We start from the raw sequence: 16,643 nt of genomic DNA, 5'->3' as shown, positions 1-16,643 counted from the left end.
ACAGTTTGTCTTACTGGTGTTTGTTTTTTTTGTACTAGAGGTTGCAGTGAGGTGGAGGTCGGTCTTTTCTCCCAAGTAACAAGCGATAGGGCAAGAGGAAATGACGTCAAGTTGTGTCCGGTTAAGACTGGATAATTTCTTCATGGAAAAGGTCGTCAAGCTTTGGAACATGTTGCCCAGGTAAATGGCTGAGTCACCACCCCTGGAGGTAATTAAAAGAAGTACAGATGTGACATGGTTTAGTGGTGGTCTTGACAGCACTACATTAATGGTTGGACTTGGTGATCCTAAAGGTCTTCTCCGACCTAAATATTTCTATATACATAGTTTAAAGGAATACAGAACTATTCTCTCATTTTTTGGAACTGATGTGATTACCAATCACCTAGTCTTCACCAACACAGTGTGGTACGAACAGAAGACTGATAGCTACTTCTAGTCAGAGCCTTGTAAGCCTGATGAAGAGTCCAGGCTGCTTTATTGCCATCAATCTGAAAGGGGCAGTGATGTGGGAAGTAGATGGTGCAAAATTGGCTACATAGAGCAACTCCCATTATAAACACAATCTGATAGAAGCTTTCCTGTTCTGGATCAAAGTCAGTTGAAGCATTTTTTTAGCTGTCTGACATCCAGACAGTATTCAGACTACTAGATAACCATAATGCTGGGACTAGCACAGAATCCACTGAATTAATAAGGTCTTAGGGCAAACCAGGCCCTCCACAGACTCACAAGTAGTTTGATTCTATACGTTCCAATTTTCAGACAGGCAGTATCTCAATGAGTACCTAGTTAAATTCTAGACCAAGTTGGTAAGTTAAAACCATGCAGTTTTCAAGGTGTTAGCAAAAAATACATGAACAATTTTTGTGGCATGTTCTGTACCCCAGTGAAGACTAGTTCTCAGCACATTCAGTGTTACTGCTCATTTACTTCAACAGTCTCAGTATGAATCTTTGACTTTCACAATTTTTAAATTATATTAAAGCAGTGGGTGGAGGAGAGTAGACTAACATCCTGTACAGGCCTAAATAGTGCTATACCCACTGAATACTGTATTTATTTTAAGAATCATGTTATATTGTTATAAATGTTATACTGTTCACAAGTCAATGAATCCATGTATTTTAGACAACTAGTATGCAGATACACACTAACCAGCAGGAAACCCTTTTTCTTCTTCTAATTTAACAGCACATATATTTGAACCGTATAACAAAGGTTATTTCTTATTTTAGTATTTTTTAAAAAATATTTTGTACATAAAGCTTTAAAAGCACTACAGCAGAAAGTGTAACTATATGCAGGTTGACGTCATCTGGGAGCATAATCCAAAGCCTGATTTAATCAATGCAGAATCAAGTCTTAAATTTCCTTTGCTATTACTCCCAAAACTTTCACTGTTATTCCTATTTTATTTTGTGCATTTTATAAAAATATTGCAATATGACACATATTCATTTTTAGATAAAACCAGCCATAAAGATCTTCATAAGTTTCTTCACACTTTTGGAATAACAGTAACTACAGAACACCCTGTTTTCCTATGAATTTAGATTCTTGGAAGCCTGACAGTATTACTTGCCATTACTTGCCAGGGAGAATTCTAAAGATTTTAACTGAAGCAGCATATTCAGTATCACAGGTAAAAAACCCTACAGATAGCTGTTGTCAGAGAAAAGTACAGTACTGCAGACAGAATAGTTTTTAGATACTCCATCCTTCACCCAGAACAGCAGTCCTAAGAGTAAAATACCAAACCCTCCTGCTGATACACTTGCAATAGTCCATAATGAGCTTCAGACGAGTTACAAAGTAAAGCTACAGAGCACATAAAATCTGTAGGCAGAATTTTAGCAACTGAACTTAGACTGCAATTTTTTTGCATCAGAATGTGCTTAGAACTGCTTCTCTTTTTAAGCTATCTTTAAACAAACAAAAGAAATTATTGTTAAAAGCAAACACACTCCCACATGTCCTGGCAGTGAGCAGGAGTCTTAACTACATGAAATCTTTACTATAGGCAAACTGCTTTTATCTCTCTTACACACATGGTCCTGTACTTCAATGTCACAAATTACTGTTAGGTTTTGGATGTCCTTTTCAGGACATCCAGCTTTCTGTCTGCATGACTGCATTGCCATCAACAATCCTTACCCTTTGCAGTATAAGAAGACCACTTGGATTATTGTAGCAGTAACAGACCAAAACCTGACTCTCCAGCACACATCTAAAGTGTATTTTACTGCTGGGGCAGAAATCATCTAAGAGAATATAAAATATGGATACAGAAGGCGGAGCGGGGGAATGGCATAAATAAATTAGATAATACCGACTAGCATGAGACGTACTTGAATCGGCGCTACAATTGTCTAACCTCTTAAGATTAAAAAAGATATAAAGTTAATTCCAATTAACTAATTTGGAAACAGCACAGCAATCAAACACCAATTAAGTAGACAAAAAGCCCAATTTTTTTCAAAGAGACTTCTGAAAACAGGGAATTGGAAGTGTACACTGATGCACCACCATTGTCTGGATTTGGGGGGAGTTTTCTAAATAGCTGTTAAAGAAAAACTGAGCTAATTCAAATAATCAAACCAAACGCACACATAAACACACATAACAAGTTCAAAGCCTGCAGTTGTTCTAAGAAATAAACAGCAAACACACATGCACACAAAACAAAACCCAACAAAGATATTGGAAAGCAAAACACAGGGTGTTTAAAACACAAGAAATAAGAACAATTCCATAAAATGTGTCTTCTAAGCCTCTGAAGAGCTGCTATATGAAGTGAGCCACATTTTTCATCTAAACCCTATTTAAAACAGTCCTTACCTATGTGCAGAGAGCATGTGTACCTCAGTACATCTGTGCAGAGATGTATTGGGTGTAGGTGGCAAGGTTTTTGTAATAGGGGAGCTACAGGGTTGGCACCTATGGGAAGATGCCAGAAGCTTCCCCATGTCCAACATAGCCCATGCCAGCAAGCTCCAAGATGGACTCACCACTGGCCAAGGTGAAGTCCATCAGCACCTTTGGGATTACATTTAAGAAGGGGGAAAGATTGCTGGCACAACAACTACAGCCCAAGAGAGGAGCAAGAACAAGTGAGAGAAACAACTCTGCATACACCAAGGTCAGTGAAGAAGCAGCAGCAGGAGGTTCCCTCAAGTACTAATGTAGAGATTCTCCTGCAGCCCGTGGAAGACCCCACACTGGAGCAAGTGAATGGGCCCTGAAGCAAATTGCCATTCCATGGAGAGCCCATGATGGAGCAGGCTCCTGGCAACCTGTGGCCCCACTGACAGAAGAGCCCATGCTAGAGCAGTTTTCTGGCAGGACTTATGCCCCCACGGGAGACAGATGTTGGCACAATCTGTTCCCCAAGGACTGCACCCTGTGAGATGGACCCACACTACAGAATTTCATGATGGTCTGTCTCTTCTGGGTGGGTCCCCATTCTGCAGCAGGGGAAGAGCATGAAGAGGAAGGAGAGGTAAAGACAACATGTGATGAACTGACCACAACCCTCATTCCCTGTTCCCCTGTGCCACCTGGGGAGGAGGCAGAGTAATCAGTAAGAAAGTTGAGCCCAGGAAGAAGGGAGGGGTGGTGTGAAGGTGTTTTAAGATTTGGTTTTATTTTTCATTATCCTACTCTGATTTGATTGGCAATAAATTAATTTCATTTCCCTAAACTGAGTCTGTTTTGCCTGTGACAGTAACTGGTGAGTGATCTCTCCCTGTCTTTATCTCGACCCATGAGACTCATCATTTTCTTGCTGACGAGGGGAGTCAGAGCAGCTTTGGTGGGCACCCAGTGGCCAACATCTACCCACTACAAGAGAACACACCTGAAGGCTACAACCAGGACACTGCAGATTGCCTGGTCTCTTTTCCCTCATATCAGTTATCCTCACTTATACTTAGGTTAAGAGCTCCTGGACAGTAACAATTACTTTTGTCAAGTTCATTTACATTGCCTACCAAAATGCACTTCAAGATGCTACCTACAATTCCATAGAAAAGGACAAGAACTGAACTAAGAAAAACTAAAGTAGTATTTTAATGCAGACAACTGAGCCAAAACATTACTTCCATGTATGCATCATTACTGAACAATGCAACTTCTCTCCTCCCACACAACATTCTAAATAAAAATCTCTGCAGAACTGTATGTATATATATAACTTGTTGGAATATCACAAGGCTCAGGCATAAAGCTGCCAACTCTGACAACAATGTATGGCACACTAAATCTCTTGCTAAGGCTCGAGAGGTCAACAATTAAAAACTATGCATCTCCTTTCCCGTAAACAAGACAAACGTGTAACACCGTGTGTTTTTGTTTAAGATGGTACTTGTCTGGTCACTCTGCCTTACTGTGTGATGTGCCTGCACCACTCCTGAGTTTGACTATCATGTCAAATGAGTGCCTATAAAAACTGGGTATTTGCTTGGATTTAGTATGTTACTTAGCATAGCCACAGATAAGCTATAAAAATCATAGTAAACAAGGGCTAATTGCATAAGTGTTGGGGTTTGGAGTTTTTTTTCCTGTTAGCAACACAGAAATAGGTATTTATATTGTAACATGATTTGATGAATAAAATAGAACTGCTTATTTTATTTAGAGTTGTTACGGCACTCTGAGTTATTATGGACTCCTTTCCTTTGGAAAGGGGCAAAATAACTAAAAGATAAAGTCACTAATGAATCACTGATCAGCTGGAACACAGTAACTCTGAACAGAAAGACTTCTAGGCAACACCTCACCCTGAAGGCTTGGCAAAGTATTTATTTTACACATGTCCTATTGAGTTCTAAGTAATTTTTTTTCTGCAGGCCAGAAGACTGAGAACATACATACATAAGTGTTCATGCTGTGCCATAAAATACATTAACTTTTGTCCACAGATCCTCTTCTTCTCTGCTTCTGAACTATGCTGTTAGGAAAACATACTCAAGAGCATCAAAACTGACAACTGTCTAAGCAAAAAGATGTGCACAGAACAAAGACATTTACTCAGCAAGTATTAAAGTGCTAGTCTTAAAACCCTTCATTTAAGATTTGTGACATCAGGGCACAGCCCCAGCCAAATACCCACCTCCACTAAAAAGTTTCACCCTCAAGTCAGCTCATGGGAATTAGATCAGCAGCACAGAATTAGTACTCTCAGCAGTTTTACAATGTATTTGGCACAGCAGCAGACAATTCTCAAGTATCTGATAAGTCTACTGTTAGACTTTTAAAAATCTAATTCAAAGCAGGTAAAGCATTACAATAATACCAGATTCTAAGCACTGGTATGGGTGAATTTACTTTTTAAAGTTGAGCTAATGGCTTGCTCCTATCAAAAGAAGATTCCACTTCCTATACCCTCTTCCCTCTCTTCTTCCAACTCTTCTTCAGTTCCGTGTACCTTCTGCTCTTACATGCCTTCTTCCTCCACTTCACTGGCTTTGGTGAAGACACTTCAACAAACTAACTCAGCATCTGGCAGAAAGCTGTTTTTGTAGTTTCTCTTGAATTAATTTACTGAGATTTATCGAGTTGCATCGGCACACCGCAAGGACAGAGAAGCAGAACAGAAACAAACACAAAGCTGAAAGGGGGGAGTACAGAAAACAACACTAGCAAGCTCATGATCCAGTTCTTCAGCTCCCTTCAACAACCACCTTTAAACCCAGGTGATAGCTGACAGGTAACTCAAATGGCCCTTTCAATGCTGTTAGAGTTCAACACTGTTTCAACCTCTACAGGACCTCATTCAAGACTGAAATCATGGAAAGGCAGGTCTAAGAAGAAAGCAGCATTTTGCATCACTAAATGTAATTTTTAAAGTTTCCAAGCTCAAATTATGGGGGTTTTTATTTAGAAGTTGAATACAATATATAAAAACAGTCCACTAGAAAGAACATATTTACAGTCCACTATTAATAACAAAATAAGACACCAAGAAAATCCTCAGATCTCGTATCATGCACATTTCTTTTCCTCCTACCTTAACAGCAAATACAATGTAAATTACAAGCTATTAAATCATAACAGAACAGTACTTAAGGCAAAAGCAATTTATATCAGCACCAGGTGAGCAGACTTGTATTCTGCTGTGCTAACTGTTTGGGTTGGTTTTATTCCTGTTCTTATGGAGAAATGAATGTGCAAGGATAAAAAGTTTAAATGTTATGATGCAACACCGTTTCATGAAAAGTTCTGCGACTATTAATTTTAGATGACCCACATAAATTATCTGCAAGTCATCACAAATGCTAATGGATTACTTAAACAACATTTTTCAACAGAAAAAAACTAAACCCATCCGGTTTCCTCACACTATCATAGCATTTTTTCCAAAAGAAGGTCATAAACGCTAGCCTACAAATGCATTTTGAGAAGTACTGGAACAGTAGATAATGAAATTTTTTGCTTATTTTATGCATTTAAGAAAGCAAAGGCACTCAATTTCCCTTAAATCACAACAAAAAAGTTTGCTGGATCACTGAAAGTGTTTTATAACACCCTTCCAGAAGCAAATCCCTAACAAAAAAAGTCTGCTAAGTGTTCAGATTTGTCTGAGTAATGTTTGTCTGTCCCATATGTAACCAAAAAAAACTCGTAACTATACACCTGATACTACTACATAAATACCACAAACAAAAAAGAATAGAAAAGAAATCCTGAGATAGGGTTTTACCACTGAAATGTTTTTAATTGAAAGCAGTATCTGCCGAAATTTTTGCTACTGGCAAGCGGAGTCACACAGATACACCACCAGTGTTCTATTCACATCTACACTCAGTGGCTCCAGATGATCATTTTCAAAGCCTAGCTTGCCAGGGAAGCAGTCTTCACATTAAAACACCTTTATGCCTACAACCAGAAGAGCTAATTCAAAAGTAAAGTCCAAACTGCACCAACGAGCCTTTAATAAGAGGTTACTAATAATAACGGACACAGTTTACAGGCAAGAGCTAGTAAACAAGGAGACCATTTGCAGAGATGTTTCAAGTTATCATCTATTACTCTGTGTTAAAATTCTTCATGAGGTTTTCAGATAAAGTAATAATAACCCAAATTCTTCAGAAAATGGAAATTGGGCTAGGTTCAACAGCAAACTAATTAAAACAAAAACATATTTCCCTTATTAGCTGACACAACTTATGGCTGGAAGATACTATGAGATCATCCAATTTCCTGCCCAACAAATTAAGACTGTTCTCTTTATTTTTATAATCCTGTCTCAAGTCATGAAAGTGCTTAAACATAAAGATTAACCCATATTCTAGCAAATATCACCATTACATTTCTGATGAGAGCATGCCAGTACTTCCTGCGAAGTCACAATTCTTTCAACACTGTTCTTAAAACATTCTTGCATGTTTGCCATTAAAACAACCCTGCTCTTAAAGCAAGTATTTTCAGTGAACTATCCAAGATCTTGGTTTTGAATGGATATGGTCATGTTAGTACTATTAGCAGTAATTAAATTAATTGTTCTAATATCCATTGGCTTCCCTTCCTCAAAAAACTTCATCTACTCATCTAGATCAGCATACACTACACAGTTAAACCAACAGTTGCTGACAGCCTCATGTGTCCCTTCCCTAGAAGAGCTATCAGACCAAGTACCAGTAGCAGGACAAAGCTTCTGGATACTGAATTTTGAACACAATAAATTGTTTACAACAGCAGAGTATATTATTTACAAGCTTTTACTACACAGCACATTAACAACAACTTGTGACATTTTAAAAATAGTTATTTTAACTCAGGGTTATTTTTGTGTTTGTTTTCTGGAAAAGAGAGAAGAACCAATGTAGCTGTTTTATTATTAGCAACTCCTAAGTACCCCAGTTGCCAACAAAAGTGCAAAATAGATTCTAGATGCAGGTTCCTCTGAAGAGTTCAAGGCATGCTCATTTTCTCCACTTGCTTTTGCATGATACTGAAAAAATAAATACAGTGTGGCGTTACAGAATAACACAGAGTAACATTATAATATCATCAAATGTTAATAATTCAGATTCTTCTCTGAAGAAAATAGAGGAGAAAAAGGACTGTGCCAACTTAGAAGATACTCTGAACGACTAAAGCACCAGGCTCAACATTCCACAATCCCCCTCTTATTTTACCACCTATTTAGTCCATTCTTGAGAAACAGCTCAGACATATATACATATTAACTAACTCAGTGAAGTTGTGTATCTTTAGAATATCATCATTCTTCTTCCCCCTCCTCCTAGCCTTTCTTCCTTCTCTCTCTACCACATTCTTGATGGCTAGGTTTTCATCTCTTGCAAAGATTAAGTCTGGCAGATATATCTTTAGCTGGACTGAGTCCTCACTTCAACCGAAGTCCTCTCCATGAACAGCAATATCCTGGTGGATTGCAATGCTATGTGTCTACTAATATTAAAAATGAACTGTTAAAAGCATATCCTTGGAAAGGAAAAAGTGCAGCCATTTCTGAAAATCTTTGCTCCTCAATGCCTTCTTCAGTTCTGCAGTAGCAGCATTTACATTTGCAAGAAACACAATCCTCACTGACTGTTAACAGTGTCATGTCATGTTACAGAAAGAAACGTAAAACGATGAAATTATTAGAAACAATCTGTTTTCAAATTCTAAACCCGCTTGGGTAATACTATCTCAGCCAGAAAAGGACAGGATGAAGATGTTACTAGATTAAGAAAACAGTTTTAAAAGGCGTTTACCTTGAAGGGAGGACATTCAATTGAAGAGAAAGAAAACAATGCTGGGAAAAATGAGAAAAAATATGCAAGACAAAGGTAAACATGAAGAAAGGACAACACAACACCATCTCTAAAAGCTAGAGAAATGAAGTGAGCTGTGAATCCTGAGGAGCATAATGGGTTATAGAGTGTTTATTACATAGATTGTTCACAACTCTTCAAAATATTCTGTCATATGAAAATGCTGCAACTGCCTATCAACAACTTAAACAAAAAACAGAGGAAAGTCTATCTCTACATCTATGGAAACAAGCAGAATATCAAATAAAATAATGTGAGCAGCAGAAGTACTCCCCCAAGTACAAAACATAAATGGTTCTCCAATCCCAGTTTAAGCAGCTAAACAGAGCATATACTGCATTTCTTTTTTTTCTCCCAAATATTTGGATAAGGAAATTAATTATGAGACTGGCAAGCTGCTGTCTTCAGTTTCTAAAAATTAAGTCCAGGCTTACTAGCTAACTAATATTGCTATACTCTACAGAATGTACCCTTAATTTTCATGTAAGACTTAAGTTCTGTCAAGAAAAAACCTTTTCTCAATTGTTCAAGTAGACATCCTTTTCTTTATGCACACATAATTTGTCCACATTTTAAAGAAATGTACATTATTTTAAGCATTCTGATGTTTTCAGACAGCTGCAGTAGTCATTTTCAGCTAGCTTTAGTATTAGCTCAGTACTAGTCAGAGTAGTAATATCATGTAGGTGTCTCCTAGGAGCTTGGAGGCTACTTGTCTGTTCTACAGAGCATGCTCTACAGCTGCTGACATATCTTATTTTGGTTAGTACTAACTTACAGTACTAGTTCAGGTAAACAGCCTAATTACAAAGGATTTAGAAGCAAATTTTACTGGAAACAAGAGTTAACACGACAATTAATGAGTAGGGAAAAAGAAGCATTCAAACAAAAATAGCTTGAATTCCCTGAATGCTCAGGCATTAGTCTTAACTCTGCTCTACTCATGTCAATAGGGAAAAAAATGCACAGTGTATCTTATTTTAATCTCCTGTGCTCCGACAGTGAAATCCAAACCAGTGTTCTGTTCTCCCCTGAGACACCTTATGTATCTTCTAAATCTAGCACTGCAGCTCATATACCATATTCAGTTATCTTTGCTTCTTGCATAAAAAGGTGTTAGCAGTAGTGTTTCCATCAAACCAATGTAACATTTTTTCTGTGTTACTGGAACACTGAATACTTTTTTGTAATGTTTTATATCTACTTTTGAATTATTTTTGAGTTTGATGTTGAAGCTCTCTTTAAAGCTCATTGTGCCTAGCAATAGATCACTGAACAGCCATCAGGCACCTTACTTTGGGAAAAGTTCCATTTTTGGTACAGTGCCCCACTATCTACCCTATATACATTTATTTTAGAACTGAATATATACAACCAAAAGCAATGAAGTCTCCTAGTCAGAGATGATCCTGAATATTATTTTTCACTAAAATATTATAACAGCTTCAACAAAATATTGGATATTATTTATTTTTTTATGTAAACAGAAATAGAAATACACATTGGAAAGTAACAAATGTGAAATTCCATAACCAATTCCTTACCACTTTCTGTGACTTGACAAACATATTTCATTCATTCAAAACAAAAAGAAAAAACCTGTCTATGATGCTTCAAAAGTAATTTTAAAAAATCCTTGTATCTGATATAAGAAGAAATTAAAGTGATCATACAATCTTCCATCAAAAAAAAAAAACCTACATTTTCTTCTCATACAGGTTGTTACTGTAAAAACAAAACAAAACAAACAAACAAAAAAAACCCCAAACACACTTATTTTTCCTTAGCCTTCCAGGTTCTTTGAATCAAAAGAAAATTAACCCAACCAACACAAGACAAAAGTTTTCAGGGCTATTCTCATGTTTAGTAAATATAACACCACACAGGAGATGGAGACTAAAAATAGCAGTAGGTCCTCACTCTCAGGGCAGTCTTAATTCAACCACAGAAGATAAGATGCTTTCAAAATTTCTTCAGAATTTAATCATGCACTTTGAAGTGTTTGAACTTTTGTATTACAGTAATTCAAAAGAACGCACACAGAATACAGATACAAAATGGTCTTTGTCTGCCTCCAGACACTGGAATTCACAGATTTTATAAAGCACAAAGAAAACCAAAGCAAGTCTCTGACTAGTTTTATACCTGGCACTCAAGATGCGTCAAATTTCAGTCTGCCAGGGCAATTAAGAGCTATAAGGAACAGGAACATTCCCAGGTGCCATTAATTCAAAGATGGTGAATTACACATGAAATATACGGACAGGCTTCCCAAATCCTCAACTCGCTATGCAAGAGCACGCCATGAAGTATGTCTGCAGCATGACTAAGCCACCAAACCCTCTTAATTATAGTTGATACTAACACCAGTTTTTATTCAGAAAAATCGTGACTACAATCAACCTTTTGAGAACGCAGCATGGACAAGGAGATACACCATCATCTTTGGTATTACTAAAGTCAGAAAAATTTACAAACATGTACATATGGCCTAGAAAAACTCCTCTATATATAGGAGGGACATAGGAAACGGGCGAGAGAAAGAGTACAGAGGTGAATGTTTTCTGCCTTCTAGACACAAAGTTTAAGATTTTGGAAATACTGTCCAAGAAGCAGGAATCACAAATAAGGATTCAGTGACATACTCTCTATTGAAATAACATCTTTTTATCTTTTTAGCTGAGCACCTGAGGAATTTTTTTAAAACAGATATAAACTTAATGAACAGGTTATTACTTTAAGGTTAAATTAAATTCCTAAACTATTCCAAAATTAATAGTTTTATTTGAAAAAAAAAAAAGATGTGCTATTTCAAAACTGCAAATCAGGCAGAAGAAATAAATTCCAGGTCACACAGTTCCTCTACAACTATTTTACTTACTCATCTTGGATCTGTTTCTACTTGCAACATTCTTTGGGCTTATTAAGTGTAAAATTCAGACTGAGATCAAATTTACTATTTCAAAGAGCAACAATTACTAACTGCTGTGAAAATAAACTGGCTTGTGCGTAACGTATGAAAAGTAACAAATGGCTAAATAGGGGATGCTCAAACAAGGAACATGAGGCTTTGTTGCTCACTTTGCTTCCCCACCCTAAAGAATACAATCAACAGAAACTGCAAGCATATCTCAAGTAATCCTCTGCATAGAAAAATTTGTCCTGGGGAAAAAAAGACATACATGACATAACTATAAACCACAGAGGTATATTTTAAGATGCTAAGTCAAGGTCTTGGGATTTCAAAACTTGTCTTTTGCACAATTTTACATTAATGAAGACCCTCCACATTCCCTGTGCTCCTAGATACCATTCCAGTTACCAATGCTGCTCAATCATTTTTTTTTTTCCCCGAAGTTTCTGTAACAGACAAAATTGTTTAAAATTGCATAGATCCAACATTCCTGCAATCAACTAACATACAGATTTCAAGCACAGATGGAAAAGCAAATTAAAGAGTGAGATAAACCATGGATTCAGCAGGTTTGCTTCAAAGTAAAAAAAAAAAACCTTTACTTCAGAAATACCAAGCAGTACCCATCATCCACTGCTTCATTTGTTTAGAATTGCAGTGACAAAGAGTATCAGTATTTGCTTAAAAGAAAGACATTTCCTGTAGACCAAGCAAACCCTCAACAGGTAAGGAAAAGAGAAATCTGAGAACCAAAAGGGAAAGAGTGGGTCATTCCATTGGTTTCTTTTCTTCAACATGAACTACCTTTAATTAAAGAAGGATCAATTTACACAACTGACAGTGACAGAAGTGCACCTGTATTGCCTTTAGGTACACTACTGGACTAGTTACCATGGGAAAGGACTGTAGGCAAATGCATACATAGGCTCTGCCATTTTGTCTGCACCAAGTTCAGAACACTGAGAATAAGATGTTGCAGTTTATAGATCTTGATGGATAAAGCTTGCACTGTATATTGATAACCAATTTATTTTTTGCCAATAGTACTGCTGCTAACAAAGTAGAAATTAAGATTCTCCAAGAAACAAATGGTTCTTGCTCAGTAATTCCTAATCAGCATTTCCTCAAAAACACCACATGTCTCAAGGTAGGTACCCAGTTCCCAAATTTCAAATGTTTAACGGGAATTTCCCTTGTCCTGCACAGCTTCTTGTAAGAACTGCTGAGCTAAAGGCTAAGTCTAATCTAAGCATACAGTTCTAAGTATTCATGGAGTCAAAAAAAACAATGGAAGACAATATGCTTTCATATTCTGTGGACTAAAACCACTGCTGAAAATTCCCAGACTAATAACCAGTTGTATACCCAATATCAAGAGTTAATTCAGCCCTTTAAATAGACATGAAAAGAAAAAGAAAAATCAAAATTACATACCCTAACGCAACAGTTTAAAAATAAACTTTTACCTAACAATGCTATAAGTTGGATGTTCTTACCATGACTATATCATTGATAAAACAATTTTCTCATACTCTAACTCCAGTCACCAAAGAAAAACTCAGCCTGAATTCTACAAAGACAAAAAAATTATGCCACAAAAACAGACAGCAAGGAGATATGCTTGCACCGCATCGTGGAAAAATCAATCGCCACTACACATTTTTGAACACAATGTTGGTAGGATACATGCAGGTAGCTGAAGCAGCCAAACTTGACCTATATCCATACAACAGAATTAAGGTGCTGTTTTGCTGTTTGCAAAAATCCACACTCACATCTAGATAGATCCTGTTACATTCCGGACCAAGGCCACTGAAACAAAAAAACGAGCGTAACATTCTCCTTTTATAATGGGGAAATGTGGGTCCTCATACACCTCAGTCCACGAAGACTGAAAAAGTGGAAAAAACCCCACACGCTTATGCTACAAGTCAGTTAGCAGGAAGTCCTCAACTACTTTGTCCAAACAGTACAGGATACGGGAAAGACATGGCGCGTCCTGAAATATCCAAGTCTTGACAGACACTACCAACAGCAACACAGTAAATAACCGCTAGGGTCAGACAGCTTGTTTTTTTTAAATCCTCACTCTAGGAACTTATCTGCTGAATAAAAGTTGTACTTACTCCAACTTCACTGGAAAACGTCATCTCACTATATAAATACCAGATTCAACACCCAGAGCTTACAGGAACCTAGAATTTCTTGGCCTCAAGTGCCTAAATTGTACTGTCAAAATAAACACCACATATTGTTGCTCCTATTGAATAGAAAAATTCAGACCCCAACACATCGTCGTCCAAGGCAATACAAGAACAAAAATATGGGATCTTGCCAAATCCATCATATACTTGTTCAAAAACATCTACATTTGCACAGAATAAAGTACTCAGCCACACTCAGATGAGTAAGGAAATCTGCACCTTTTTAAATCCTGGCCCTAGAGACCATGGAAAGGTTAAGCCTCATTTTCTCACTAAGGAACGGGACAACAAGAACAAGGAAGACAACGATTAAAAAATTATGTCACAGATTAAAACAGAGATGACACCAAAGTGGAGATATCTGGACCAGCCTCACCTCCTGGATTCGCCTGCGGGCCCGCTGCAGCACCTCCTCGTACCCCTTCTGTCGCAGCTCGCTCAGGCTCTCGTAATACTCTTCGGGGTCATCGGTCTCGGTGAAGAGCACCTGCGAAAGGATCTTCCAGCCACAGGTATCCAGGCTGTGGACCAAGTAAACTTGCAGCTTGTAACAGAGAGCGTCCATCTCCTGCTCAGATAGTTCCGGGGCTCCGAACAGCACCGTCCACATGCCCGAAGGCTCTTCGGGGAAGGCAGGCAGGTAGGGCTCCAGCTCCGAGTTCACCGAGCACAGCTGCTGGTGCACGGCCCGCAAGTCCTGGAATGAGAAGAGGCCGGCCCAGCTGCACTCCTCCCCCACGGGCTCGACGTCGGGAGCGCCCGGCTCGCCCGCCCGCGGGGGCGAGGGTGGCAGCGACAGCGCGGCGGCCGCGTCCTCCTTCCCCAGCTCCAGCACCTCGATCTCCTCGGGGGCACCTGCCGCCTCTGGGCCGCGCTGCGGCCTCCGCGCCGGGCTGCACTTGGCGCGTAGTGGGCTCTGGGGCAGCGCCTCGGCCCGGGGGTGGACGCAGCCCCGGGGCGGCCCCGCGTCCCTGCGCGCCGCGGGGCCGCCGGCCTTGGGAGCGGCCGCGGCCTCGGGGCCGCCGCGGCGCAGCTCGCGGGAGCCGCTGCGCTGGCGCTGCGCCGTGCGGTTGTGGCAGGTGATGGCGAACTTGCCCTCGATCTCGTTCCAGGCCACGATGAAGGCGAACTTGTGCTTCTCCCGCTCCTGGAAGGCGTGCGGCCTGACGGCCACCCAGTCGGCCTCCAGCGTCTCTTCCAAGGCGAAGGCGGACATGGCGCCGCGCCGCTCCGCACACGGGAACACGCCTCCCGCCCTCCGCGCTACCGTCCCGTCAGCCGCCCCGCAGCCCCGCGCCGCCTCACCGCCCACTACCAGCCATCTTAGCGGCCGGAGGGCGGGGGGGGTTGCGCTGGTTCCCCACCGGAGCGGCAGGAGAGGAAGGGCGGAGCGGACTCGCCTCCTGCCGCTGCCCGCGCGGTCCCGCCTGTCCCAGCGCGGACAATGCCCGACGCCCCCGCGCAGGTACCGGGCGCCCGTCACGTGGGGCTGGATCTGTTTACAAGCGGCGGCGGCGCTGCGGCAACTCCGCGCTGGCCCCGCCCCCCGCGCGACCGGCGCCTGCACCGCGCGACCGGCGCTTGCCCCGCCCCCACCGCTGCCTGCCCCCATTGGCGGAGCGAGGCGGGCGGAGCCTCGCGCCGCGGCCCCGCCCCTCCTCAGCGGAGCCGCCACGCTCGCGCTCCCGCGGTGGGCGGAGCAGGAGGGCGCCCCGCCCCTTCCCTAAGGACGCCAGCGGAGGCGTGTGGGCGTCGGACGACGCGCGCTGGGAGGGGCCGGAGGGGCGAGCGTGGTTTTAGTTGCTGTTGTATGGCTTAATTCTGACTAGAGATTTAAGGAGGATGCTTAACAGACTTGTTATCAGGAGCGCCGGACGGCGAACTTCGTGCAGCAGGAGTTTGCAATTCTGGTTAGCCTGCGACAGAGCGCAGCTTCTGTTACGAGACCTGGCGACAAGGGCAAGCTCCCAGCAGACTTGGGCAATTGCGTACTTCGTAGCTGAAGTAAACTGCACTGAGACGTGGCCTTTTGTGCTCACGTTGGCCAGTCCTTCTTTGGACTGCCGTGCTTTCCGAAGTCTCCAAGTTTATTACAAAGCACATAGGTTTCAGTGTGGCAGGACAGGCAACTCTTACTAACTTGTCTCAAAGGAATGATCAGTCACCAGTGATTCTGAGCTTAAGGGCCTGTTTCCTGGTACCCTTTGGGATATCCCATTTCTTCCCATGTACAAATGAAAAAATATTTTTTACTATAACAGTCGCCAAAGTACTTGCGTGGAGAATAAGACCAGTAGACAATATGCATTGGCCCGTGGGGTGAGTTGACCTCGGCTGGATGCCAGGTGCCTACCAGGCCACTTTATCACTCCCCCTTTTCAGCTGGACAGGGGAGAGAAAATCAGATGGAAGACAACTCGTAGGTTGTGATAAGGCTGTCTACTAAAGCAAAAGCAGAAGTTTGCATGCTCACAAGACAAAGATTTTATTCTCTACTTCACGTCAGCAAGTGATGTCTGGACACTTCCTGGGAAGCAGGGCTTCAGCACACATACCAATTGCACTGTAAGGTAAATATTGTAAATAACAAATGTCCCCCCTTCCTCCTCCTTTCCTTAGCTTTTATATCTAAGCTGATGTCATATGGTATGGAATACTCCTTTCATCAGTTTGGGTTAGCTGCCTTAGTTGTGTCCCCTCCCAAAACCTTGCCCATTCCCAGCCTATTGGTGCAGGGGCAGA

General features: G+C 40.9%; 1 protein-coding gene across 1 annotated transcript in view; it reads right to left on the bottom strand.

The window, feature by feature from the left end:
• JMY (junction mediating and regulatory protein, p53 cofactor) overlaps positions 1-15,390 on the bottom strand; it is a 65,222-nt gene extending 49,832 nt beyond the window's left edge. The window contains exon 1 of the mRNA XM_027671498.1: positions 14,278-15,390. Within this exon, the coding sequence (XP_027527299.1) occupies positions 14,278-15,117 (840 nt within the window). The 5' untranslated portion in view covers positions 15,118-15,390. The remainder of the gene's footprint in view (positions 1-14,277) is intronic.
• Positions 15,391-16,643: the final 1,253 nt, after the last annotated feature.

Source organism: Neopelma chrysocephalum, unplaced genomic scaffold (genome assembly GCF_003984885.1).
Source record: "Neopelma chrysocephalum unplaced genomic scaffold, ASM398488v2 Primary Assembly neopelma1_97102, whole genome shotgun sequence".
Taxonomy (NCBI): Eukaryota; Metazoa; Chordata; class Aves; order Passeriformes; family Pipridae; genus Neopelma; species Neopelma chrysocephalum.
This window is presented reverse-complemented; position numbering and strand designations above follow the sequence as displayed.